The sequence below is a fragment of the Venturia canescens genome, chromosome 5 (assembly GCF_019457755.1).
Source record: "Venturia canescens isolate UGA chromosome 5, ASM1945775v1, whole genome shotgun sequence".
Classification (NCBI taxonomy): domain Eukaryota; kingdom Metazoa; phylum Arthropoda; class Insecta; order Hymenoptera; family Ichneumonidae; genus Venturia; species Venturia canescens.
The window spans coordinates 231,509-259,057 of record NC_057425.1 but is presented as its reverse complement, the minus strand read 5'-3'; the positions used below and the strand labels follow the sequence as shown (position 1 = coordinate 259,057).

Sequence of the window (27,549 nt, the reverse complement as noted above, 5' to 3'; positions counted from 1 at the left end):
ACAATGAGCGACCGCATAAAAATCTGGATAATACGCAAGAATTTAGTCGACATAGCCAATACATGGGGGGTTACAATATGAGTATATATAGATCACTCTGAACGATTCACGCGCGATACCGTATCTGTAAACAGAGACTCAATATTAAATTGCTATAATGTGGGGGAAAACTGAATAAAGTTTCCAAGTGTCAACGTTTATTGAATTGGAGATCTTGCTCTCTTCATCTTTCGAAACTTTGACGCGAAGATTGGCGTCGGAGAACTTTACGCAGCATCCCGCCACTATATATGCGGCTATACATCTTTATTTTCGTCAACGGTTCAATCAGGTTGCTCGCGCGTTTCATAATAATAATCAAAAGTAAAATCATTATCTATATTTAAATACGCATGAGAATCATCAGGAAGGACAGGAAACCAGGAAGCAGACGTTGAAATATCCCGCCCTGGCTGATCGCGCGCGATACCGTATCGTTTGATACATTTTTAACCGAAATATTTCGGTATCGATACCGAAACTTTACGGTATGACTACCGATTCGGAACCCACGCAAAAACCAGCGTTGTTGCTTGTAAAAGTCGAAAAAAATAATTAATACTTGACTCGAACTCCGATGGCCCCGTGTTCGAGTCTTCCTCGAATGAATTTGTTTTTTCCGGATTTTACATGCAGCAGCGCGCTGATCTTTGCGTATCGATTCTGTTTCGTGTCTATATACCAAAGCTGCGTGGGTTCCGAATCGGTATAGTCATATCCAAAAGTTTCGGAAAAAAAAAGTACCAAACGATATACCGGATACCGAAATTTTATGGTACCGCGATCAGCCAGGGCGTCGTTGCTTCATACATATGCGGCGGCTCCCGTATTTTCGTATTTATTCGCATATAAATATACAATATATATAATTATTGTAAATAATATACATCGGTACGATCGGTAAGGTAGAATGTTATAAGCTGTATAAGGGTAACGTGCGCAGGCAGAGCGCGGTACCGCACACACTCACTCACACTGCTCTCCCATGATACAAACAATTGTTATATTTTGTTGTAGTTATACTCAGAATTTACAATGATCTAGATTTATAACGGAAACAACGATTCAGTTGGGCATCACCATGGATTTTAGAAAAGATTTGGAATTCCATGTAAGTGACGAAATATTATTTGGATCAACATTTCCTTCGACATATATTCGAGCTGGTCGCGGACAACGTCAGACCTTTTTTAGGTTAGAATCGTTGGATAAACGCGGTGTGGTGGTGATATTCTTTTATTTTTTCACAAAAATATAGGATGACAACAGTGGCAGAATGACCGATAAAGCTAAGGAATCGATTCTTTTGATGAAAACAAAAATGTTCCGCTCTCAGTAAGTTTATCCAATTTTTATATTTTTATTCTATACCCTGTACGAGATTGATTCGCAGATTTTTCAATTAACAGTAACATTTTTCTACTTTAGTGTTGTTTTTGATCCTTCTCTTACACGATACATTGGAATTTCCATATTTACGCAAAATGATGTGCAATTGTTTTTTACAATGATTTTTGTAGCGACCTGATTCTACAGTACAACAACATAATGAAGGAATGCGATCGATTGAAGGGAGATTTGTGTATGGCTCAAGAGGAAGCAGTGAAATTTCAGAAAGAGAACAATTCTCAAGTATCTAAGATTACGAAATTGGAGTCGGTATGTTTCATTATCTTTTTTCTATACATTTTGAAATCATTCTAAAGTACAAAATCAAAAATGATGAAATTGAGGAAAAAAAATTGAAATGTCTTGTCTTTAAATTAGCAAGTATCAAATCAGAAAACAAGCTGTCAGGAATTGGAGCAGAAAATAGCTGAACAAGAGGTTAAAATAGCTAGTGACAAGTGCCATGTTGATCAGTTGATATGCAAAGTAAAGGAGCTGGAGAACAGTCACTCGGGAATGACGATCGAAGCTGATATAACGAAATCCTCGTTGAAAGGTAAAAAATTAATATCGATGCAGTATTAGTTCCCATTTGAAAGATTTGAAATAATTTACAGAGAAAATAAAAGGTTTGGAGTACGAATTGAAAAAATTAAAAAAGTCTCAATCAATTGATTCGGAAAAAAGTTTGAAGTCATCGAAAAGGAAGTCATTGACCAGAAACCAACTTATTGGAATCGGTAAAGAAAATATTTCCAATTGACAGTCTCCAATAAAAATCTATTTTCTGCTTTTTTTGTTTAATTGATATTTGATGATGGATTGTAGAAACAGCCGATGTTGGAACTAATACGGTACAAGAGATAGGTCGATCAATTGAGATGAAGGTGTCAATGACTGAGAAATCGACAATGACAGATGAATTCTATCATATAAAGGACAATCCGTACCCCATATTTTGTGACAATTGTCAATCTTTGACTAAGCCGGACATTGAGAAATTTTGTAAAATGATGACCTATCATCCGCCGATGCTCAGCAAAATTTTGTCGCCTCCGACACCCTTCGACCAGAGTGAGAATAAAAAATTCATAAAAATTTGATAGTAACGTTAATAAAACTAATTTATACTTCGAATTCACAATTTATCATAATAACATTCGTTTAAAACGACAGTAATGAGACAAAAAATACATGATATTCTTCCCTTGCAGAATTAACGAATTGCGAGGCTTCTTCAAATATTTTCGTCGAACCATTAGAACCGATCGAGCAAAACGAAGTGCAGAAATCGGTGATCGATTTAGTAACCCCGGAAATAGAGAGCTTGAAGCAAAAATTATCGACGTTAGAACGCAAAATAAAAAAGAAAACTAAGCAAAGTTGTGCAGAAAGTAAACAGCAACCGTGTGGTAATTGTTATGCACATCCTTATCAGATGAATCGCTACTCGATGCGCAGATCTAATCGTGGGGATGTAATGCTACCGATATTCTCGGACGTTCAAACGGATTTCTTAATAGAAATCATGAATCGCGTGATGAACTCGGCTAATGAAAAATTACCGAGGCCGAAAAAATCACGGAAACGGGGTTGGGCCGATAAGAAGAAATCACTCAATTTTAGTAAAGGAAAAATGAAGGTATCCATGAAAACGAGAATAAAAAAATGTGTGAGCAGCTCGAATTGGGATGTGGAGTCTGACGACGATTGTGGGAAAAAAATGGAATGCAATAGCGAGGTTGGCCATCTTTTGCGATTGAAGTCGACTAACGATTTTGTTGAAGAATCGCCCCCGACAGATGAAATGGAAAGGATCCCCAACGAATCAGTTTCTAAAAATTTTATGAAATTGAAGAGTCGTAGTAAAAATAGTGATTCAAAATTAAGAGAGTCGTTCAACGACGCCTCCATCGAAGAGGAACCGGTTGAGGAGAAAATTGTCACTAATACGATACAATCAAAAAATTCTTCAAGACGAATCAGTTCGAGAATTCAAGAGAAAAGTCTTCGTTCTCGTGAAATCGAAGGGAAGATAACAAGTACGCCAGTGAAAGAGACATCAATTTTTGTCGATCGAAACCTCAACCCCGATGAATCTTTGTGCGACACAAACACAAACACAAACACACCCTCGAAAAATTCAAATATCGGCCAATCCAAAGCTTCGAAACGTCGACCGATTTCGGTTTCGAGAGTAGACAGATCAATTTTGTGTTCGGGGAGTAATGCTTCCAGAGATGATTCCCAATCAAGGGAAGAAGAAAAAAATTCCGATATCGACGTTGATGCGAACGATAATGACAGCGATTTGGATTCCAGTGTTCCAATATATTCTTCACCATGGAAAAACCGAAATCTGAAATCAAAAGTGTTCGACGACGATATAACCGACGGGGAAAGATCTTGTTTGCAACCGTTGGAAGAAAAAAATACGAGGAAACGAAAAAGATGTGACTCACCGACGAGAGGCAATCGATCAGTAAAAAAAAAGTTATTGTACAAATTACGAAACCTCAAGAAGAACACAACGAATCCCGTTTCTAGATCATCTGCAAACATCGACGATAGCATCTCTACCGCGACTATTCCCCTTAAAACGGATGAGGCATGCGACAAATGCGAAAACGAAAAATACCAAAATGCATCAACAAAAGAATCCTCTATTGAAATTGCCGCTAAGAGGCAACGAATTGCTCATGTGCCCAAGAGATCGTTGAGCATTGAACACCACGATTGTATGCAAGAGACTCGTGTCGATCTTGTAAATGACCGGCGAATCGAAATTGAAAAGCGCCAAAACTTGGATGGAGTATCGGAGATACAAGGAACTCGTCGTTCCCCCAATAAATCGAAAAATGTTTCTCCATTGATAGTAGAAAAACCAGAGGATACTTTGACAAGACTTGAAACTCCATTAACTAAAGACTTGAGCCAGCTTGGAGGATGCAGTGAAATATTGGAGGATTGCAGTTCGATTTTCCAAGAAAAAAACGAGTCTTGTACAAAAACGCCTTTTTCAATAATGGAAAAGATTGGCAAAGCCGAAACATTCGCCGAGAAAGCATTCGATGATGCAGCGATTCCGGAAACAGCTGAAATATTTAATGATAACACTTTTGCCGGCTCAAATTGGTGCGAAGATAAAGAAACGCGCGAAAAAGACGATGAGAAGTTATTAAAAAATCATTCCAACGAAATGCCTGAAAACGAGATGATAAATATTGAACAAGCACCCAAAGAATTTTTCGATCTAGAGCCAAGCTCGGTGGAAATAAGGAAAGCTGATCTTCTTAAGCCACAAGTAGAAACTTGTATAAAATCTATCGACGAATCGCCGGCGTCACCCGAGGGCCCGAAAATATTAAATACTTCAAATTCTTACTCCGATTCAACGATATCGCCGAAGGAGCATATTCAGCATGAGTCTGTTTATGAGAATGCAGTTCTCCCAGATACGATATCGAGCGATGACATTCCATTTTTACAGCCAAACATTGAAACGAGAAAACTTATAAAATACGATACGGCTTTGTTCGATAAATTTGAATGCAATGACGGAGAAATCAATATTTCCTCCGACCAAAAATTATTTTTCAATGAATCCGACACGACGGCGACAATCAAGCAGGAAAAATTACTCTCGAAAAATGTAACCACATCGCCGCAACCTATCGTGAAAGATCTTAGAACGAGGAGGGTCTTGTTTAGTCCTGTGAAATCAATTGTTGTTGAACAAAAGGATCAACGAAATATCACTATTCTGGATAGCGATAGCTCCGATAGAGCTGGGCTCGTTTCCAATTGTCGAGGAATTCGCAATCTCGAAACTCTTCTCACCCGTCAACTCGGAATTCTGAAAAAAAATAAGCCCACCAACACAAAAGTAGTTCGAAAAGCGGCGGCTACTAAATTACATGCCGATGCTGGTAAGATACATACATGAATGTTTACAAAGATATTTACAAAGATGAATAATACAATTGGCTTCTCGAACAATTAGAAAAAACTGTGAGAACCGAACTCAACAATTTGGTTGGAAGTGAGGAATGGTCGAGCGTTATTCACACTAGCGTTGTAACGAAGCTTTGCCAAGTGCCGAGTCAACGAACAGTAGCCAAGTGAGTCTTCAATATTTTTCGGTGACTCGTAATTTAAGCAAATAAGTAATAAAACGCTTTTGAATAAATTCTCAAACGAATGAATTGTGGATGATACACAAAAGCTCATGAGAAAATGTAATTGTTGCAGGTGCATTGTTGATGTTTTGGTTGAAAGGGCAGGCTTAGGCGAGACGTTGGATCGTACTCACACACCACCGGCTCCGGTGATGACGAAAACGCAACAGCGGATCGCTGCGCTGATCAATGTCTTGGAACGGGACTCAAGCATGTCCGGCATCTTCGAACTCATTCGTGCCGGTATCAGTTTTAATCTATTCAGACTCGGTTACGTGACTCAGGTACCGTATCAGTCTATTTTATTCGCTTTACCATTTCTGCTTACCAGAATATTTGTCATTAAATGAGAGGAAGTCTCATCATTTTTCAAATATTTTCATCGTAATTGAGATTACGCAATATTCAAGTTTCAAAACAATTAGTGAATTTTTATATTATTACAATCTCAATATCTCTATTCGTGACTTCGGTACAATGATAAGAACAATATTTATTATTTCTCATTATTTTCCAGCTTTCAGTCGTCGAGTATTTAACTCGTATGTTGACGGTAATGGCGCGACTAAAAAAGGACAGAGAAAGCGTGAGGATAATGCTGTGTGACGCTCTTTACTTTCTTGGTAGGCTAGCACCAAACGCAATTCATGTTGCACTCTCAATTTGGCCAGAAGTTTTTCCAATGCACAATGCGCGATCGGGTGAGAAATTCAATTTTTCTCATTGATTTATTTCCGAAGTATTCTTTTTATTATTGAAATTTAACCGATATGAAAAAAATAAAAAACAAACACTACAATTGCGATAACTGCGTTATGATTTCAGACGTAATTTTGAATTGTTTGGTTCATCTTATAAGACAGATTCAAAGTCCCAAAGCGATGGGGATCAAAAGGCTATTCAGAGATTATTACAGGTATCCGGAAAATGATCAACAGCCAACACAATTGATAAGGGAGCTAATTAGCCAATTGACCAGTAAGTTTGTCAACGTTTAGCAAGAAAATGGATTTCTAAAAACAAATTTTCACTCGCACGTTTTCTCCAATGAGTTTTCGCATACATACTTTTGTGACGAATCCTCAAAATTGTTATGTTGCATTCGAATTCATATCGAATGGTTGGTGGATATATAAGTACTTGAACAATTCGTCAATGGTAGTTAGTTCTAACATCGTTATTTTTCACAGAAGAGTATACCAAAGATTTAGAAGTGACAATTTTGCTGATTGCAAAACGCCAAGGCACAGTTTGGACTCACAAACACATAGTCCATGGAGGTTTAATCGAGTTGATAGAGGACGACGATTGTCCATGGATTTCGAACATCATAACGTTACTTGGTATGTTGGTTGATTTTTTCGAAAATTCATCTTTAAACTTGAGCGAGTCAATCACGTGGAAAAAATTATTTCAAGGTTTCATTTTACGTACATTTCCTATCGATGACGAAGACAAGACAGTGGCAACAATCGTTGAAAAACTATGCAAAATGTTGGAATCCGCGCGAGGTATTATGTAGTAATAATTAAAAAAAATCTCATTCCCGTATTGGTGGACAGGAACAAAAAAAAATTACGATTGTACGTGATTATGTCAATTGTGTTTTGCGAGCAGGTTCACCACGTAAGGAGGAAGGAATCGTTGGGGCATTGTTGAGTCTTGCACGTCACACGTCACATTTTAAGCGGATAGCCGATACAGTATTAAAATGGAAACCGGCAGAAAGTATACAGACCGGGACGATGGAGCAATTGGAGACTTTCTTTAAAGTGAAATCTTTGGATTGGTGGGAAAACTGGAAGAATCGCAAATCAAAATAGAACATGAAATAATTGCAGCGCAGATGTTGAGGAAATTACGAACTGCAGAAGCGAAAACTACCGAGCGATCGTTTAAACATGACAACGTATATTAGAGCAATACTTGTCAAACAAGATTGACAATTGACTTTTGATTAAAGTAATTAAGGAATATGACACCGTTCTGTATAATAGCGCGAAGGTAATTGAAAAAATTTGTCTAATTTTGAGAGAGAAGATCATAAACGAGTCAACCAGTCGAATGAGTTAATTGGCAGAACGTAAGAAATAATAAAACTCGTTTGAGGTCAGGCTCTCTGATGAGAATTTAAGACTGACGTAGGAAAGCCAGAAAAAAAAAAAAGAAGAGCCGGGCATTCCAAAGATATCGAGGGAAGCACAGAAGCGTGATGGAGAAGTAGATTCTTCTCCAGGGATGTAGAAGACCGAAGCATACAAATGGAAGAAAGATGGATGTTCGACTCGGTTAAATATTCATGAGCTTTACAGTCTATTGCACCCCGGGCAAAGTTCCACGCGTGTAAGAGTGTGGCTATGAGCAGCTCGATCATACCGCGAGTGATGTTGTCGGCGATTCCAGACACTTTATTATCGAGGAATGAGGCGAAAGGAAATAACGAAGGCATAAATATATAATTGGATAGACGAGAAGGCACGGTGAGTCCGATAGTTCCGGTAATTCCCATTTCCCGGTTGGAGAACATCGTCGAGAAAAAAGAATTCTCGTCAAATGGCTAACCTACCAAACGAGAACCATTTGAAATTATTTTAATTAAATAATTACCATCAATCTTCGAAAATTGTATTATTTATATCCAACTTCCTTCGTATATACCCCTTGAGAATTCACATTAGTTTGTTTTTTTTTTCTTTTTCGACGTGAAGCATTCGTAAAAGTATAGCATTAGCAAGAGGGAGAATCGCAACTTGAAAAAATTATCGATAAGAAAATATTTTATACTTGTTACGAAAAAAAAAAAAAAAAAAAAAAAAAAAATGTTTGTTCCAGCATTATTGATAAGAAAATAAAATAACGAGAAAATGTTGGGAATGAAAGAGTAACATTTTTTTACTCCTGCAAAAACGAGTATTTCGAGCGAGAGTTGACTTCCGATTAATTTTTCCAGCCAAGTTATTCCGGTAATTCCACTTTCCAAATGTTTTTTTACACACGATATCATCCACCTTGTATCCCGTGGTTACACATGGCAATCTCGTTATTCTGGATGATACGAACTGGCGGATATAACGCTTCTCGATCGTCGTCGTTGTTCGATGGTTTATTGTTTTTTTTTTTTTTTCATTTTTTTTTTTCAATTTATTTATTTCATCAGTTCAATGACGTGTCTCTTTGGTACATTTGCAACGGACAGCATACCGCAAGTACGGATTTGGTGTATATGTCGGACGGGGTACCTACCATCCGCCGGTCATAAAGCGCTCGCGTTACTTTCGCAGTTACAAATTTTACAATTTTCAAAAAATTTTTGTTTTCTTTTTCATTTTTTAAATTTCGACTAAGATTTCAAGGCGACGATATTGCGAGAATGACGAGAGGTTCTTTCCACGTTTATATTTAATTTTTCTTCTTTTCATTATTGCTAACGCTATTTTCTTTAACAAACTAAGAGAATATTCGGAAATCAACAGAAAATAATCACAACGATAAGGTGATTTTTTATTATTACTATTATAACTGGGATTCGAGAACGATGGAAAACTCGTTCGTCTTTCTTGAATCTTCCGAAATCAGAGACAATCGGATACCCGATTTCATCACCCGATAGACAGACACGCCTCGCATAATTTTTTTTTATTTCCTTTCCTGAATTAATAACATTCGAATTAAGTTAATTTCCGACCGTTTAGAAAAATCGACGATCGAAAGTTCGCAATATCGAAGCATTGTTATCTCAATTCGTTAGCTCTCAATTACACGGCGCTGTCTGATGTACTAAAAATGCCACCATTGTCTACAAACAATATTATTACAAGTCGGTCGGGTTTACAATTTTACGTTTGTTTTCTATTGTTTTGTTAGTACTGAACGAGGAGAAAAGGAACGAAGGTTGGGAAGAATGTGGAATTTATTCGTTAGTTCGTTTTTTTGTCTGTTCAAAATTATAGTTTCGCTGATCGTGAGTTACACAACACAGACGTGTACAGTATTCATTTGTGAGTGGGTATGATTTTTATCTTCATCTTAGGCGATCATAACCAAATACAGTTATTTTTCGTTCGTTACTCTTTGTTTGTATCTATTATCAATTTTATATGATGTATATTATTCGCTTTCCTATCGCACGTTGAAGCTTAATTTCCACGCGAGCAGAGTGTTGTTGGGAGTACGGATTGAAGGCAACATTTCTACGTCGATAAACGTTTTTTAGTCTCGTTTTTCACAATCATTAGCGCGCTTTTTTTCGTGGCGAATAAAGATTATGTGTCAAGATCTCTTAGGAACGAAAGTTAACTATTATCATGAAAATTGTATGCTTAATTCCTGCTTTTTTCTAATTCTTTTAAATTATTTTTCATTATCCTCCTCATTAATTTGTACGATAATCGATGATAACTGGTAAAGCCGTTGATTATCAAACCGATCCCGCGGTGGTAATTTTTATTAAAGGCAATTCTTTGATAATTCAGGCGTCAGAGCGATACCAAGATTAAGTAATTTATTTAATTTGTTCTTTTTCTCCCGATAATTTGTGAATACCCATAACCGAATAAAATCGAAGTGTGCACCTTCTCTCGCTCTCTCAAACACACACGGACTAATCGTTAATTGATACGTTCATATGGAATTATCGGTTTGTTCTTTTTCAACGCCCCCTCCCTCTCGGCTCTGCGATTAATAATGGTAATAATCGATAATAGATAATAATAATAATAATAGTAATAGTAATAATAATAGATAGATAGATGATGAGAATAATAATAGATAATAATGAGAATAATAAATTAGGAACCAAGTACAATATATAAAGTATGATGAATAATTAAATTATATTATGCTAGAAAATTCTCGCTCTCTCTCGCTTCTTTTTTTTCCGCCTTGTGTCGTTTCGTCCTGCACCTCTCGTCCACTAAACGGATTATCTATAGATTCTCCCTTCATACGTTACGCTTCCTTAATGATTTTATTTTTATTACTTTTTTATTCCATTAATGGGCATTCAATTCAAATAATGCGATGGGTTTTAATGTTTTTTCGAATCTTTTGAGTTTACAAATCCTTACATAATCGAGACTCGATTATATGTGGAAGTATATATATCATTGCGATTAATTAAGATCGCACCGTAAATCAAACTTGCCTGTTGATCTACGGGAGCGCGAATGGTCTCCCGAGTGTCGGAATACTGGGACTAAAGAGAGTACGAAACGGGAGGTAAGGAACAACTCGTTCTGACGCAGCAGAATCAGTTCCAGAACCTTTAATAAGCTATTAAAGCCTTCTGTGTTTCTGTTTGTTTTTTTTTTTTTTTTTTTTTTTTTTTTTCATTAGATGGGTTGTTCTTTCATTGGTTTCAATTCGATGTCTCAAACGTCAGAAAGGAAAATTTAAGCAAGCATCGCGATGATTAAATCGCTCGGAAGGTCATTTTTCATACGAGTATCTACATAATGTACAAATCATCGATGAATACTAATTCGTGTGTCGTCTTTTAAATTCTTCTTCTTTCATTCTCGAACTCGTGAATTATATTTTATTCATCGTCCGACACGTCCGAACTTGATCCTCGCTAAACATGCAACTTTTGATATTTACACGCGAGATAAGTTTTCATATTTTCGACTATAATTTTTTCAATTTTCTTTGTTCCTCATTTTCCTTATGCGCCACTATAACGGTCGCGACAAGTCGAGAGCAATACAATTTTCGATCTATTATTTGATTGAAAAAAATTCATGCTCGGCTCGAATGATTGGCTAAATTTATTAGTTGGCCAACTATACTTACGACCATTGCCATCAAAAGGAAAAGAGGGGAGAAAAAACGTGATAGCGCGAAAAATATTCGCTTAAACGAGCAAGCACATTGGGAATCGCAAACTTACGAAAATTCGGAACAAAACTCACGGATTTTGTTTTCAGTAAAACTCGTAACCCCGATGGTAGAAAAAATTACTTTTCTCTCCTTTTTTTTTTTTCTTTTTTTTTTTCATAACAAGCTCAATCGTGTGGAAGATCATGAACTTACGACGAAGGAATTATTACAAACATTTTCTGTCGATCATTCAAAGTTGATGGAATTAAAAAACAAAAAAAAAACACGAAAACGAAAACCGAGGTCGTGCTCGACTGGACGGAGATCCGGCAAAATGTCGAATCGGGAATGTCTCGACGATACTCTAGTAGAAAAATTCAATTTAAAAAATGATAAAGAAAAAACACAAGAAAAACGAAGATGTGCGATGAACGCGGAATATATCGAGGATTGTTTTCGTTTTTTTTTCCTTCGTAATTCGAAACTGGGCGTGCGAACACGCGCTAACTTTAGCGAAAAATGTTAGAAAATTTAAATGCTATTATTTTTTCTCTTTTGATTTGCGTTTCGAATTCGGTCCACAAATGTATAACGCAGTTTTAATTCCCCACTCCGCTACAAATAATTCGATAGTTATTTCTGTCGGTCGGAGCTTGCTGCTTGTCCTTTGAGGTTGTTATTCGTCGAGACGTTCCCTTTTCTTGTTTTTTCCTCCTCCTTCTCCCCCCTTACGTTGTGTTTCCTTTTTCCTTCATTCTCCTTTCGGACGAAGAATACGACGAAAGGGTGAATTTTTCTCGCACTTTATTCTTAATTTGTTCTCGCACGGCTTTGCTTACTTCTGTTTTCGCTCTTTCTTGCTCCATCTCAGCCCTGATGTCGCGCTCTCCTCGAATTCTCTACTTTCACTGGCTCGAGCCTCGTTTTTCCTCGTTTACGGAAGCCATCCTCGCCGTCTCCGTCTGCGAATAGTCGCACCATCCAGGCATTCGTGTTTGCTCGATAGATGGACGCATCTACAACGAGAACGAAATAGAATAGTTAACAACGCGAATTGGATTGATTTACGCGGATCAGCAGTGCTCGTACCATCCCCAAAACGTCGCTAATATTGTTCGTTTTATTATTTTCGTTTCCGATCGATTGTCCTGCTTCTACCGAAATGAAATAATAACTGGGGGAATTGTCACGAGCAATGATTGAATTTCATAATAACCGATTGGTAAAAATACGCCGGTACATGCGATTAAAAATGTCGCAGTGTCGGAGGGAGGGGAAGCTCAGGGGGGGGGAGGTACATTCGCGTGACTGCGGGAAACTTACCGAGCCGTTTGGATTCTTGGCCATGAAGATCATTAGGGAGCGGCTGCGGTTGCTGAACGGCCTCAGCTCCGGATCTCGGCCAGGACCATCCACCGTATCGACGCAGGTACTGCTGGGAAACGACGCAGAGAGCAACGTTACGTTAGTCATTATGATCGCTCGGTTGTTCGCTACGTACATACATTAGTACGCGCTTTCGCGGCCAGTACTTAATATACCATCATCAAATATAATACCAGTTGAGAACGTTAAAAAACACTAATTCCCTTTTTGTTGTTTCCCCATTTATTTAATCGAATTGGCATACGTTAGATTTATTTTGTAAAACGTTTGAAATCCGAGGAATCGGGAACCCATAGATATCGATTATGTATTTACCTCGTACGCAATTCTTTCTGCTTGCGTTTACAATGTATGTAAGCTGCTATACAGATAATAACGACGAGGAATACTGCTATCGTGGCACCACCGGCTATGCTGGCCGTCTCCAGCATTACCCGTTGTCTGGAAGCTGAAACAATTGATAAAACTTATTTTTCTCTTTTTTTATTCTCCCCTATTATACTTTCTCATCTCTCGTAAAAATCGTTTTTTCAACGAAAATGATATACTTACGCAAATAGGAACCATCCAAGTCTTTGAACTCGCACCTCTGTCCTATGAATCCATTGGCGCATCTGAAACATGAGAAACAAAAAAATTTACGTGACTACGAATTCGATAGCGTAAAAAAAAAAAGAAATGCTATATATGCTATAATAATATCTATTCCATTTCAAAAGAGTAAAAAATAATATCTATTCTCACTCCGACTCGAGTGATACTTGTGTTTATACTTGTGCTTGGCTTTTTTTTTATCAACATGAATAATCATCAAGAGTTGGCTCATTTTCGTTGTCATTAAGCCCGATAGTTCGTGCTGGGCAATGGGGCCGGAAATGAGCTGTGAAATCCCACGAGAGAGAGAGAGAGAGAGAGAGAGAGAGAGAGAGAGAGAGTCTGCTCAGGTAGCGTGCAGATAGAATGCTCGACGAAAAAATAATGAAGAACAATTAAAAAAGTAAGAGAGAAAAAAAAATGTTTCATTTGCAGTCCGCTTTTATTTTATTATTGGACGTACGAACAGGTATATGAGAATTTGTTTTTACATGAGAGAAGTATAACGGATTGGTAGCTGGCTATCACGGGTCGGTCCATCATCATCGTCATCAACGTCACAAGATTTTGGGAATGGAGTCGCGGACGATATTGACGAACCAATGGAATTTACTAATAGCGATGGATCAGCGGGGGTGTAACATTCCTCGATTTATCGATAAAATTATTATCCTCGCGCAATATCGTATATATGAGAAAAATGATTTTATCGTCGCAGTCACGGGAAGGATGTTCTTCGGGAAGCACAAATAACGGGTTTAATATTCATGGACGAAACAACGCATCGTTTACGCATACAACAATGAAGAGATCAAGTTATTATTCGCTGCGCTCGATCGATCTTATCAAAATTAATTGCAGTTTCTCGCCGCTACGGATTATTATTTATTATTACGTACTCCTGGGGCAAACGGGGCTATATATACGTGTGATATTTAAAAGCGCTGAACGTCCGTATGTACGAATGGTTTCGTAAGTAAGATCGGGGCCGGTAATGAGAGCGAGGAAAGGAGATAAGTGGAACGCCAACGCTCAAAGAGATACCACCGATTGCTCTCGTCTACTACCTAAGCAGGGAGAAAAAAAAAATAATATTGCTTATTAGTCGATCGTGTATTAGCTTAGTCGTATCGGTAATTTTCGATTAATCTTTGGATTATCGTCCGCCCCGGTCCATCGTCATATTATTTTCTTACTCACACTCCACGACGAATTTCGGAGTGCCGTTTCGCATTGTAGTTTCTGTGTGAGCATAGTTGATGGTATGAAAAAAAAAAGCATCAAGCTCGAATTATGAGAAATACGAAGAATCAATATAGTATAATAACGGAGCAGAATAAACAAATAATGTGGGGGGAAAAAAAGGTCTGGTAAAAGCTACTATCGTGTCGTTGTATATACATAAAAAATGGCGTGTAGAAAACGGCGAGAGCGAGACGGATAGAGAGCAAGAGATGCGACGCGAGGAATTCGTAGAAGAGAACGTGTCGGTCCAGTAAAAACGAGGATTATGAGGAGCCAAGGAAATTCGTCGAGCTGGCAGGGATCTCTCGAGGAACCGAGGTGCGACGACGAGGGTGGTTTTCAAGTTTTGCTTTTTCACATGCACGAAACGCGCAGTCGTTGGTGATTATGCACAAGAGGGAACTCTGCGTGCAGTCCACGATTCATCGCGCATTGCCTATATTAAAGACCAACCCGGAGGAGGGGCGGTATAGGGGGTTGTTTTGTGTACACCAAAGCGTTTCATTTTCCATCATGCAGAATTCCTATTCACGCGGAACAAAGCCGAATCGACGCCCCTCTTTTTTTTTTCTTTTTTTTTTTTTTTTTTTTCTGGACTACTTTCTATACTCCTCTTCGTGTTCAACTTGTTAATTTTGCCCTCGCTTTCAAGCTTATTTTCACAAAAATAGAGCAATCACAAAGTGCGACGAATCTTGAAAATCGACTCAAGAAAATAAAAATCAATAATTATTCTTCTATAGTTAATCTCGGCTATTATTGCTGGAAACATAGATTTCCAAGGTTTAGAAAATAATGAAATTGAGGGGATGAGGTTACGTTAACGAAGAAAATACATTTGGTAGAATGAGTAAATGGATGGCGGCGCAAAGGTATATGGGAACAATGCGAAGATCTATATTAAAACAAGGGATAACATAAAAAAGTCGCGCGGCGCGACGGCGGGTGAATAATAATCGAGAGCGAGAGTCGGAAGAGTGTAAAAGTTAAAATGAAGAAGAAAGCGATGAAGAGGGAGGAGAGTGGTTGCGGGGCGAGTGATCGATTTATAAAGGAGCGCGGAGAGCTTTTGAACTTGGATTATATACATATATAGAGAGTGATCTGTGTGTTCGCTGGAGCTTCTCATTTCCCACGGTATTTGCTTTCTCGTGAACGCGCGAAACTTCGAGGGAGGCCCAACATTTTTTCCGTCTCGCATCGACGACCAACTCACGAAGAAAACGAAGAAAAAAAACATCGAGAGGCATGGTAATGAGAGCGATACGGTGGTTACACTCTATACCAATCAAGTGTACGAGCGAAGAAAAAATTTATAATAGCTCGATCGAATAAAATGATAAATACTCGGATTTTTAAGTATAATTATTCATTTTATCGAAACTCTTATAAATTTGAATCGTTTCGGGTACAGCAGCATTTATTTCAATTTCATCAAATGTATAATGATATAATGAAAAAAAGGGGTCTCGCGCGCGATTATTTCGGTCGAAAGATTCGTTAATAGAGGAAAATCAGTGGGGTAGTATTGATCCAACTGTTCGAAGCGAATCACCAGTTTCTCTATTTGTGAAATATTTATTATGGACGTACGTGCATAGCGAATGGTAAAAAATAGGGAAAGTCAGGTATCGGAATAACCAAAAATAAGGGATGAAAAAAAGGATAAATCGACTATTGACGCAAGAACTTGAAGGTGAGCGGATGAATAATCGTGGGTTTCGGTGATTCTTGTCGCGAAAGGCACATTACAACGAGAAGCGTATAGCTAACGGTGAAAAAATAAAACTGTCCTCTTGTGCCGTACATTCTCAGAGGGCTCTCGAACGTTCGTTGTCATTTTGCGCGTATTGCAACGTGTTGAAAAAAATCATCGGAAAAAGACGAAAGAATTTGCTGCGGCTCCGGAAAAAGTAGAATACGCGCGTACTTGTATGAGTTTGTAAACGTACGTATATATATACTTCGGGAGGTTTGGCTGCGGAAAAACCCGGTGACCCTTTGGGCGCGGGCGACACAATGCTCCGTTGGTGCTTCTTCCATTATATACACGCGTATACTATGAGACGTGTGTACTATACACACGGGCACGAGTGAACGTGCCGAGCACTATGGAATATAAAAACATGTATATTCGGTTGGTGGCCTCTTTGAAGAAGGCATCATACCGAAATGCAACGTCCTCGTGCGAATCATTTTACAATGAGAAGCGGCAGCACCAGTTCCCTCGTATAGAATTTTCAGTGGTTTTTTCGCCAATTATATATATTTCATTTGAATATCTGCATGTATGAGAAAACGATTCGTCCATTCGTTGAAAAATGTTCATCGTTATTGAAATAATATGATACGCGAAAAAAAGTAGAGTAGAAAAAACATAGCTGTACAAAGGAAGAGATGAGTCTATACCGTATTTCGACTCTATTTTTATGATTATGATTGCTATTTGATGGCGGTGATGATAATAACAACAACAACGACGAGAAAAAGGAAAAAAAAACAAAAGTTATACTTACAGGCAGTTGTAGAGCAGTGACTCTTGAATTTTGACGGTGAAGCACGTAGCACCGTTGAGACAGTACCATTCCGCGTAATCGGGCGGACATGTGTACATGTGGAATGTGATGTTGGGCCTTGGTGTCGGCGTTGGTGGTCTTGGTTTGGGTGTAGACCTCGACGAACACGCGTCTGTAAGGAAATATTCTCATATTTTCATCAAGATACGTTATATACAAATATATAACCATCAAATTCGTCCAATTGTTTCTCTCGTTGCGTTCCATTTCGCGTCGGGAGTAATGAGAAAAAGAAAACATATCCGACATTATTGCTTCTCTAGCACTACTTGAAACGAGAATTTGAGCCCGAGCGCCGCTCAAATTCCCGCGCGTAGTTGGCAACACAAAATGAAGATGAAAATTACTCGTAATTCGCGTGTTATATTGAGCGAACGAAAAACATGTTTATTAAAATATTTTCTAATGGCTGCCCCTCGCATTTGGATCGAGGCGACATCATTTCGGGTTCCGCTACATTTTTTCTCGTCGCATCTTAGGTTTGATACGAATTCGAGCAGGGGAGAGGAAGAAATTTAAAAAGGATAGTATAGGTTTGAAAAAGAAAGAGGTATGACGGAAAAAATTGTAGATATATCCCGGTTGTTGGGGCGATAATGAACGAAATCAATAAAAGAAAAGAGGGTGAACATACGAATAAAAATAAGAAAAGAACTACTCTGCGGAGCCAAAGACGGCGAAGAGCCAAAGGGGCGAGCGGAGAGCAGAGGAGGGAACAATGAAATTTTCGACCGTTTAACGAATTTGCTCGAGCACATGCCCGATTAAACGGAGAGAGCAATTGCAAGACAATGCTTCTCGTATTACAACGAAGGAGCACGGCGGGTGTTCCCGTCGTTTTTTTTTTTTTTTTTTTTTTTTTTTTTTCATTATTCGTTTCTCTTTTGAAATTTATCAACCATCTCGAATATTGATTTTCATTCCAGTTTGCAAGTTCGGTTTAACATTTAAATCGCCGAGTATAATAATGAATGAACCGGCGAGCGAAAGCTCGATATAGTTATCCGTCGCGCGACGGACACAAAAATTGGGCTAGAAAAATGTGGAGGAAACATAATCGAGACAGACCCGGAGAAAAAAAATGTAAAAGCATGCCGAAGAGTGCACGAGGGATGCAGCGTCACACGTGCAGGAATAACGCGCGATTGCTCAAAAGATGTGCGCTAAAAAGGATGAAGGGGGAAAAAAAGGTAGAAAAAAAAAAAAAATTAAGCGGATCTCGCGTGTGCGTGTCGATTCGAGACGAGCTCTATATCTGTCACCTGTTGAAATTTAACAATCCCTTTGGCGTCGCCCTTGCGAGCAAGTCTGTCACTTTTATGAGGCGGATGATAAAAATAAAAAACGGGGAGAACATTTTGAGAAGGTATAACGGTATTGACAATACGTGCATGATCACGCAACGGTGCGCGTCATGCTGCTTCGTTTTACGTTGTTTTCTGAAAGGCGAATGTTGCTACACCAAATTTGCAATGCGGACAGCCTTATTGCATCAATAAATCACATTCGCTCAACAATAAAAATATGTATTTCGTATTCGATTGTTCAAATGCGCGATGGATGAATCGCGGATCTCGTTAATTTCGGTGCACACGCGCATTCGTTTATCGGTCGGTAAAAAATCTGTTGGACCGTTTGTTCCGCGAGTAGCTTGATATTTGAAAGAAAATGTAATTTCTCACCTTGACCGATTACATAATAAATGGGCAAAAATAAATGTTGAAATAACGAAAAAACAAAAGCTTCGCGAATTGAAAAAGGAAATAAAGTAATTACCTGCAATTCCAAACAGCGTGTACGAGATGATGAGCAGAGTAGCGAGATAGGGTGGAAAGGTTCGTCTCCTCGTGTAGCTCGTATTGGTAAAGGACGAGCTATCGGGATGATGGCCGTTCCGTTGGTTACGAGACAATTCCCGTTCTTGCATTTCATTTTGATAAATAGTTTGATCGTTCGAGGATATCGAGGAGCTTTTAAATTTTGAAGGATTATCGTTGCTACGTGAATTAATGTCATCGACTAGATGCTCGCCGGCGCAATCTCTCGTTCTCGTTCTCGTTCTCGATATGGTCGTTGTCGTTGTAGTTGCGGTGCTGGTGATGGTAGTGCTATTGCCAGTGGTGGTGGTGGTGGTGGTGGTGGTGGTGGTGGTGGTGATGGTGGTGGTGGTAGTAGTAGTGGTAGTAGTCGTGGTGGTGGTGGCGGCGGCGGCGATATCGTCGAAGCTCGATTCGACGAGGGAGGTTGACGGAAAAGTGTCGGGCGTAGAATGTTTATTGTTTCGATGAGAGTGAAGCCTGTGATGGAATCGCCTCGGTACGCGTTCGTGATTATCTTTTATATCTTGTACACGGGAATATTTATCAAGCTCATCGTAACGTTTGGCCATTGGTCTTTGACCGTTGAATTTCGGTCTCCGGGTGATACGGGATTTATCGTCGTGCTCAAGTTGCTCGGTATACCGAGGAGGCTCGACTCGTTGAGTTTCGGCTTGTACGAACGTAAGATGCGGCGAAACGTAGTCAGGGGACTGTAACGTCTCGGAGGAATATGCAGAAACGAGAGACGGTTGAAGCTCGAGGCGTCGGGAAAGCTCAAAAGAACGTTCGAGGTACTCGTCGTGGTCTCGTTGGTTACTTCGAAGGCTTTCCTCGGTATTTAATAACGTACAATGGTGATGATGGGAACAACTTTCGGCGTAGCAACGACAACTATCGTCTTCGTAGTAGTCGTTCGATTGTCGCAATCGATCGCACGATAACCTCTCGATTGAAATTTCCATTGGTGTCCATCTCGAATCTTGAATTCTGTCGATCGCTTCATCGTTCGTTTGTTCCTCGGGTCGACTTTTTTCATCGATTCTCAACGTCGTCGTCGTCGTCGTCGTCGTCGTCGTCGTCGTCGTCGTCGTTGTAGTTGCCGTTGCGGCTGTCGTTCCCGCCATATCCTCGATACTGGCGCACTCGGACGTGATGCAAGCTGAGTCTGAAATCGCTCTTGTCTCCCCGGATTTTACCGTACCGCAGCAGCCCGATCCACCACCTGGTCCGCAACTCCGACGCACGTGCCGTCGTCTCCCTGTAACCAAATATCCGTTGATCGTTATATAGGCTCTCTCTCCCTCCTTCGGTCTCTCACTCATGATAGAAATAAATGCATGATGACATTATTTTTATGAAAATCCATCGGTTTGGGTAATTTTATGAAAAAATCATTCTTTCGGTAATCGCGAAATAATAAGGACGAAAGGTTTGTTGGATGTTCGGTATACGGAAGGAGGTTGCGATGGCAATGAGTATGTTATTAATTGTGTAGAGGACGTATGTACTATGAATGGCGTAATAAAGTGGATGAAGGATAGTTTAAATAGCGCGTGTTTTGATGGAGAAGCCCTCCCACACCAATTTCATAACGGCCAGGAGTTCTTCTCGAGAGTTCTTGTCGTTGCTGCTCACGTATTACGAAATCATCGTCGCATATGTGGCGAGAAATTTCCACCACCGCACCGGTACAATTCCAATCGCTGAAGTACTCGCTGAAGATCAAGCATATAATCGCGTGAACGTTATTCGAGCGTCGATGAAAATTCTAGGACCGATATAAATATTTCGAGGAAACGAAATATTCAACTTTTCTTAATTGAATACGACACGTTGAACATTTCGAAGAATGTGAAACGAGGCGCTTGCCGACTAGGAGGAAACGAGCGTTGTATTCACACAAGAATTATTAAATCGACAGAGTTGAGTATTATACGCGATAGCTATAAATCGTTAGAAATTCGAGGATCATCGCTATCTATATCGCGCTGAGATTATCGCCGTACGTAGCTGTATACGCTTCCGACGCATCGCCTTATTGACGCAATCATATCAATGTACACGGTATACGAACAAAGTGGTGACAACGACGTTTGTCATTCGATGACACAGTTTCTTCTATGCGAGGAATTTTCTCTTGTATTACAAAACTGTCACGCGTTCGCGTGACGAACAATTCTTATCGGCGCGAAATAGAATCAACATCGGTGAGAATAGTCAACGCGGTATATTGTTTCTATAGATATATACACGCATTTGCGCGAGCTGGTTATGGCTCATGCTTCATACGAACCAACTTCGTACAAGGTTTTTAACATTTCATTTTTTCAATTTACTATTTCTATCCTCAAATATGATAGCATACGGTTAATGTAACGCGGTATACGATAAAATTTTCGATTACAAAATAATCCAAGGCCACGCATGAAAATTCTCTCGAATTTTCGAGAGAAGCAGTTGTCTCAACGGAAATGCGATGCTGAATCAACAAGTAATTGAAGAATAATCTGCTCAATAATGATAAAATATCGTATACCGGGCCCGCCGCATCTGCGCACAGTGAGAACGGTTCGAGGCAGAGACAATTTTGCCAGAGTCGTAATAATGAGTATATATACGTGGAGGTTTCTCGGAATATCTGCTCCGTGGGAATTGTCGCGAGTGAAGACACGAAAATTACACGATTTTTATATACGCGGAGGCGAGAGAAACGGAGCAGAGAAGCGAGGAGAAGGAGACGCGACAGGAAGAGGGGCTAGACAACGCGTTGCTCGATCAGTGTGACCAGCAAGAGTTATGGTGCGGGAGCGCTCTCGAAACATCATGTCCTCGCGGGAGAGGAAATCTCCCCACTGAATCTCCTATACCTCTTTCGTATAAAACGAAACGTTAAATCCAATTCTTATTTTTTTATTAGTTTATTATTATGGGACTTGATAAGCTTCGGATGAGAAACCCAAAAGTGTGATGAAACCCAAAATGTTTCTATAATCGAGGAGGAAAAGAAAAGGGAGATCGAGAAAAGAGAGAGGGAAAGAGAAGTTCGGAGCTTCTCCAGAACGGCAAAGAAGAAAGGGGGAGAGAGAGAGAGCAGGACGAAGCGGAGGCCGTACAATCCGGTTCCGACTGTATTAGGCATAGCTTTTGTGCTTAATACGTTGTTATTAGTCCAAGACGAATTGAGTTACTATATATCGACGGTAAAAGCGCACACTCTTGTCGTGTATATTGCTCCGTGTATATTATCACTCGGACGTTACGAGGCGCATTAGAACCTAATGCTCACGAGAGCAGTGCGTTGAGAATTAGTGTGAGAATTAACCAAGAGTTATATAGGTGGGCGCGCGCGTATACTCGCACGGCCGTGTCTGTGTGAGCGAGCGGGTTTGTTAGACCGGACGAGAATTTGTGCCGAGTGGGTAAAGCTATACGAGGTAAGTAGGTGACACATGCGAGTATTAGAGAAAGAAAAAAGAGAGTCAGTCAGTCAGCCAGCCAGCCAGCCAGCCCACGTATACTGGTACGCGCGCTCGACTCTCCGATAATTGGCCATTTCCCGCGGACGGACCGCGCCGTTGACTTGTAATCAACGACGAGCTCCTCTTATCCCCCCCCATACAAGAGGACCCCGGCACAACCCAGAGACACAGATCGTCTCGAAAAACAGTCTCAAAGTGTAACTAATTTTGCACTGCTTCGCGTTGTAATAGGATATGTCGTTGCGTCGGGACAAAGCGCGGTGTAAAAAGGGTGCACAAAATGAAACTTTGAATCGTCTACGCAATCTCAAGTTATTAGTCAACATATCACATTTGTCATTCAGAATTACATTTTATTTATTACTAATTGATTTCCGATCGTATTTGGCCTTATTCAATCAATATGCCGATCGTCCTAATAATAATAATAATTTTACAAGAATAGCAACATACTCAGCATTTTAGAATCTTCATGCAGGCAAATCGTAATCCCTGTATGGTGAAGTCACAAAAAGTGAACAACATGTACATAAAGAAAGAAATTCATTTATAAAATAAAGTATAAATATTAATCTTAATATAAGTGAATAATTATTATTATCAATTGTACGATAATTATTGAAAGATATTGGAGTGTATGAAAAAAAAATGCTCAAATTTCGGTAAGTATTTATCGAAATTTCTACCATCTTTATACAAACGTTGATGCAAAATTTTTCTTTTTCAACCTATCAATAGGAATTTAGTTGGTTAATCATGGCAACCCTGGCGAAGCCCAACTAGGCTTTTGAACGGTTGCCTTGAAAATATCATATCTAAATAGTCAAGGCTGGCTCCGGTACTTTCAACCGACTAGGCCCTTAAAGGGTTGCCACAGGTGAGCCATATTTTAAATAAGCATGGCCGCGTTAGCATTACCCATTCGGGTCCTATAATGTAGCAATGCTATGGTAACTCATGACAGGGCATCCACATCTCGGTCCTGTAAGGCCCCGGATTCATAATAAGGCTGCCCTGGCAATTTTCTACACGGGTATCTATGAAATGTTTTCTTTTTTTGTCCTTATAGGCGCGCGGCAAGACTTTTTTGTTTCGTCTTTGAAGCCACAGCGGCGGTGGTGGCGGGCAGGGCACATGTCCCTCTCGCACCGAATTTTACAGGATTTTAATGAATAACGGGAATTTTTTTCCGAAAACCGGCCGCCTGTCATCGGCGCTGGGCTCCGAGCGAAGGAAGACCGAGGGCGGGGAAAGGAAACTCAGAACCGGAAGAAAATACGTGGTGGAAAATGAATGGCGCGTGGATATCGTCGTAGTGGCCCGCGTGTACATCTGCAAAGAAAAAAAGAAAATAAAAATTTCTTCCGCTGGCAGCCGAAAATTTTCTTCCCCCGTCGATTTTCGTAAATTAATTTCTTCCTCATTTCCACACTATATCAACTAATTCGATAATCTATACCAGAGTTCGAGTTTTCGCCTCATTTCAAGGATCATATTTCATAACGAGAATAATAAACTCATCAAATCAATATTATAAATTTGTATTAAAAATAACGGCGGTGTTACCTGCTGGAAATAAAAAGGAGGAAGATGCTGCGTTGGACCCGTGGCAGGGCGCATCGCGTAACTCTCAAGGGGGGGAATATGGACTTTGCAGGGGTTGTGGTCGAGATTCGAGTTTCGAAACAGCTGTATAGAAAGTATTGACAAGACACGCCGTATAGGAATAACCTTCATACTAGAATTTTTGTAAGGTTATACTCTCTACGGTGGAGGTTTTTTTTTCTTTTTTTTTTTTTTAAAGACGCATTGTAGGGGAAAAGGAAGAAGAGAGGAAACATTTTCTTTTAAGAAGTTGGGATGGTGTTATGCTTTCAAGATAAAAATACCGGAAGATGTGAAAGAAAAAAAAAAGTTTCCTTCGATTCTCCATACGAGCTTTAATAACAAATTTCAAGAGAAGTGATTTTTTTCGGGTTGCCTCGGAACGCTTATAATTCAAAAATTGGAGCGTAGGTTTGTGGCTGCTGTGCCAAGGGCCGAGGCCAGGAATTTATCGGGTCGAGAGGAAAAACATGCGCGTGCGTATTTTTTTTTTGTCGAGCGATTTGTGCGAGCAGACAAGGGGGAGAGAAGGGAAAAAGCGAGATGATGCGAGTAAAAGGATCGTTGAAAAATGTTGAGTTTGAGAGTTGGGAAGTACATTGGACTTAAAACCGCGGGCATATTTTTCCTTGCGAAGAATTCGATAGGACGAAGGAGAGAGGGGAACTCGTTTGCACCGGTTCGTTCAAACCTCTGCTCCGATTTTTCCAAAACTCCGATGCACATTGCATCCTCTCGCACAGGATTTTTCGAGGGGTTCGCGTGCGCGCGTGTGTTGAAATTTAAGGATAGGGACCCCCGGGCACGTTTACACCCTCGTAAAGATTCCAAGGATCGTCGCAGGCAGCAGCCTGCCATCTCGGCTACCAAACAAACCTCCGCTTATTTTATATCTCTTACTTGCTCCATCTTTGTGGGTACAGTATTAAATTCCGTAGGTCAAATTAAGTTTTCCCCTTCCTCATCCAAGAACCACGGGACCGTTTCGGATGAAATTTTCAAACAAAAGAAGAAAACATCTTTTGACGAGCTACGAAAATTCTTAAAAGGGAATCGAATAAATTATTTTCTCCAATAATTCGAGTACACGAAAATAATGGGGATGATTATAATATTTTCCCTTCTGCTTTTTGTTCACCTTTTCAATATTGAATCAGGACTCTAACGTTGCATGGAGTTTTCAAACACCCATCGCCACAGGAAGTTGTAAGAAAACGACTAAAATATGTATATACCTATATATGTACAGAGATGATACTCCGGATGCGTCAAGTTTGGCGAGGGATGATGGAGAGATGGGGGAGGAGATCGAACGCGTGCCGCTTAGCTCAAGAGGAAACGCGAAGAGTGCTCTTGGGTTCCTTTTTTTCTCCCCTCTAAACCAAGAGTATAACACGTATACACGCGTTATTTTATTATATATATATGCACCCGAGGAACAAGACCCCTTCTGCCCCCTCCTTCTTTCCATTTGTGGGCGCATACTCGCGCGCACACGGATATTAGGTTAAAGTATAGAAAATGGGAACCCGAAGCACTCCCTATGTTTGTGGAAGAGAGAAAGATGCACACTTAAAGACAGTTTCATTTGTAGAAAAAGAGCAATACGATACCGATAAACGTGTATATATATTCGACAAGATGTGCCGGATGTGCCGAATGAAGGACGTTACGAGGACGCGCGTAATCCTGAAAAATATGATTAGAAGAGAAGCAGGAAGGTAGCGAGCGTCAAGTAAAACTTTTTGGGTATACCCGCCCGCGTCCCTGCGATCGCTCCCGTTTAGTACAACAAGATCAAAGAAGCTTGAATATGGCCAAGAAAAATCGTATCATATTCAAGATTCTCGAATGCGATAAAAATAAAGCACCGAATCGTGCTGCGAAATGTTTAATAATTAGACAATGAGGAATTATGGCTTGATCGAGTGAAAAGGCGTGAGCTGAACAGAGCGAAGGAGATTGATAGGGGAAAAAAAAAAATTGGAAAAATAAGGTTGGACGGGTGCCGTTGCGGGGCAACGGGGTATAGTCCGATACACCATATATGTATATATTGTTCTTTGAAATATAGCTAGAGAGCGTCTCGTCGACATTTAGCGAGGTCCATTACAAGCGGCGAGGTCTCTCAAGATGAAGGCAAGTGTGGGGGGTGCGCGTCTCGTATGTGCGTGTACAAATATCGATAGAGGAAGGAAAAGATGGTGGAAAGAGGAGAGAGAGCACGTGGCACACGAGTTTTGTCCAAGACGGGAAGCACATGCTCTTCTCTCTTTCTCTTAAATATACGCCGCGCATATAGATCGGAAGGTCTCTCGGGTCTCGTATGTTGCTGCTGCTGCTGCTGCTGCTGCTGCTGCTGGATGATCGCGAGGGTGGCGTCATTCATAAGGACCAGCTGGCAAAGGTGGTGGCCCCGGCTTCATAATATAAGACTACCGTAGTCTCAACCATAGCCATGCGCACACATGTACATTCGACTCCGTATTGAGCAGCAACGCGTAAAAAGGATCATCGTCGCCGTCCTCTTTTTCCTCCTCCTTTTCGTAGTAGGTGGCAGAAACGCGCGCGCACTTTTGTCCACCGATACATAGATATTTATATACATGAAATAATGAAAAGTAGTGAAGGGGTATATATACTCGTTGGGAGAAGTGCACTTTTGAGCCGGAAAGAAGCAAGGGGGGTTCAAAAAATAAAGAGAGCAAGAGAGAGAGAGAGAGAGAGAGAGAGGAACGGGGCAAAAGGTGTGCCGTCGTTTACTCGACAGCCAAGGCTTCCATCATCCCCAACATTTTTCTTCCCCCGCCTATCTCGTTATTTTCATAATCTATCGATGATGATCGCAATACTGCACGTGCCCCGCGCATGGAATCTTTGTATATATCATATTTTCAACGGTTTTTCAATGTCTCGATACATTTGACAACCGCGTGATAATCGCCATCTCCATTATTTTGTTTATTCGTGAGCGAGGAATCTCGTAAGATTATTTTGATAATTACGAAAGTAGCCAATCATTAAATCTGGATGAGTTTGACGAAGAAAGACGCCATTTTCTCGTCTATAAATACGCGCAGCGCGCATATACGAGACAAACACAATCGCGAAGTACACGAATAATCGTTATATTTTTTATCGATCGAGAGAGCGAGACTTTCTTTCGCTCTCGGTGCTGGGTAGTTATTATTCATCGATGTATGAGCCGCCGCTTCGTCCAGTCTCGCTTCCCGAGGCACTCGAGTCATTCTTATATAAAATAATTGTATAAATATAGATCACGAGAGAGTACATTACGCGCATTAACTTGCGCATGCTGCATGCATCCACCAGAAACGTATTGCGGCAGGTCGTGGAAACACTCTGAATCCAATTTCAATGCGTGTCAACTTGTCGTGCGAATAAAATAAGCGCTTGACTA

The 27,549-nt window shown here is 40.1% G+C and overlaps 2 protein-coding genes across 4 annotated transcripts in view; one reads left to right on the top strand and one right to left on the bottom strand.

The window, feature by feature from the left end:
• The first annotated feature begins 990 nt into the window (after positions 1-990).
• On the top strand, positions 991-7,792 carry LOC122411467 (uncharacterized). The gene is made up of 14 exons (XM_043420263.1): positions 991-1,150; positions 1,298-1,374; positions 1,560-1,698; positions 1,807-1,984; positions 2,046-2,168; positions 2,257-2,502; positions 2,643-5,357; positions 5,432-5,549; positions 5,680-5,890; positions 6,124-6,307; positions 6,432-6,584; positions 6,797-6,949; positions 7,025-7,117; positions 7,224-7,792. The coding sequence occupies exons 1-14, from the start codon at positions 1,121-1,123 to the stop codon at positions 7,427-7,429; spliced, it is 4,626 nt and encodes a 1,541-aa protein (XP_043276198.1). The 5' UTR covers positions 991-1,120; the 3' UTR covers positions 7,430-7,792.
• Positions 7,793-8,219: 427 nt separating this feature from the next.
• The window catches only part of LOC122411472 (flocculation protein FLO11-like), a 40,479-nt gene continuing 21,149 nt past the window's right edge, over positions 8,220-27,549 (bottom strand). Inside the window, exons 2-8 of one of the 3 annotated variants that reach the window (XR_006261155.1) lie at positions 19,001-20,302; positions 17,165-17,336; positions 13,362-13,423; positions 13,125-13,257; positions 12,747-12,858; positions 12,263-12,439; positions 8,220-12,182 (exon numbers count right to left, since the gene is read on the bottom strand). Coding sequence is in view for 2 of the 3 variants with exons in the window: in XM_043420279.1 (XP_043276214.1) it covers positions 12,329-12,439; positions 12,747-12,858; positions 13,125-13,257; positions 13,362-13,423; positions 17,165-17,336; positions 19,001-20,302 (1,892 nt within the window). In the remaining variant the exon portion in view is untranslated. Of the gene's footprint in view, positions 12,440-12,746; positions 12,859-13,124; positions 13,258-13,361; positions 13,424-17,164; positions 17,337-19,000; positions 20,303-27,549 lie in introns of all 3 variants that reach the window. The other 2 variants (XM_043420279.1, XM_043420280.1) reach the window with 2 other exon arrangements.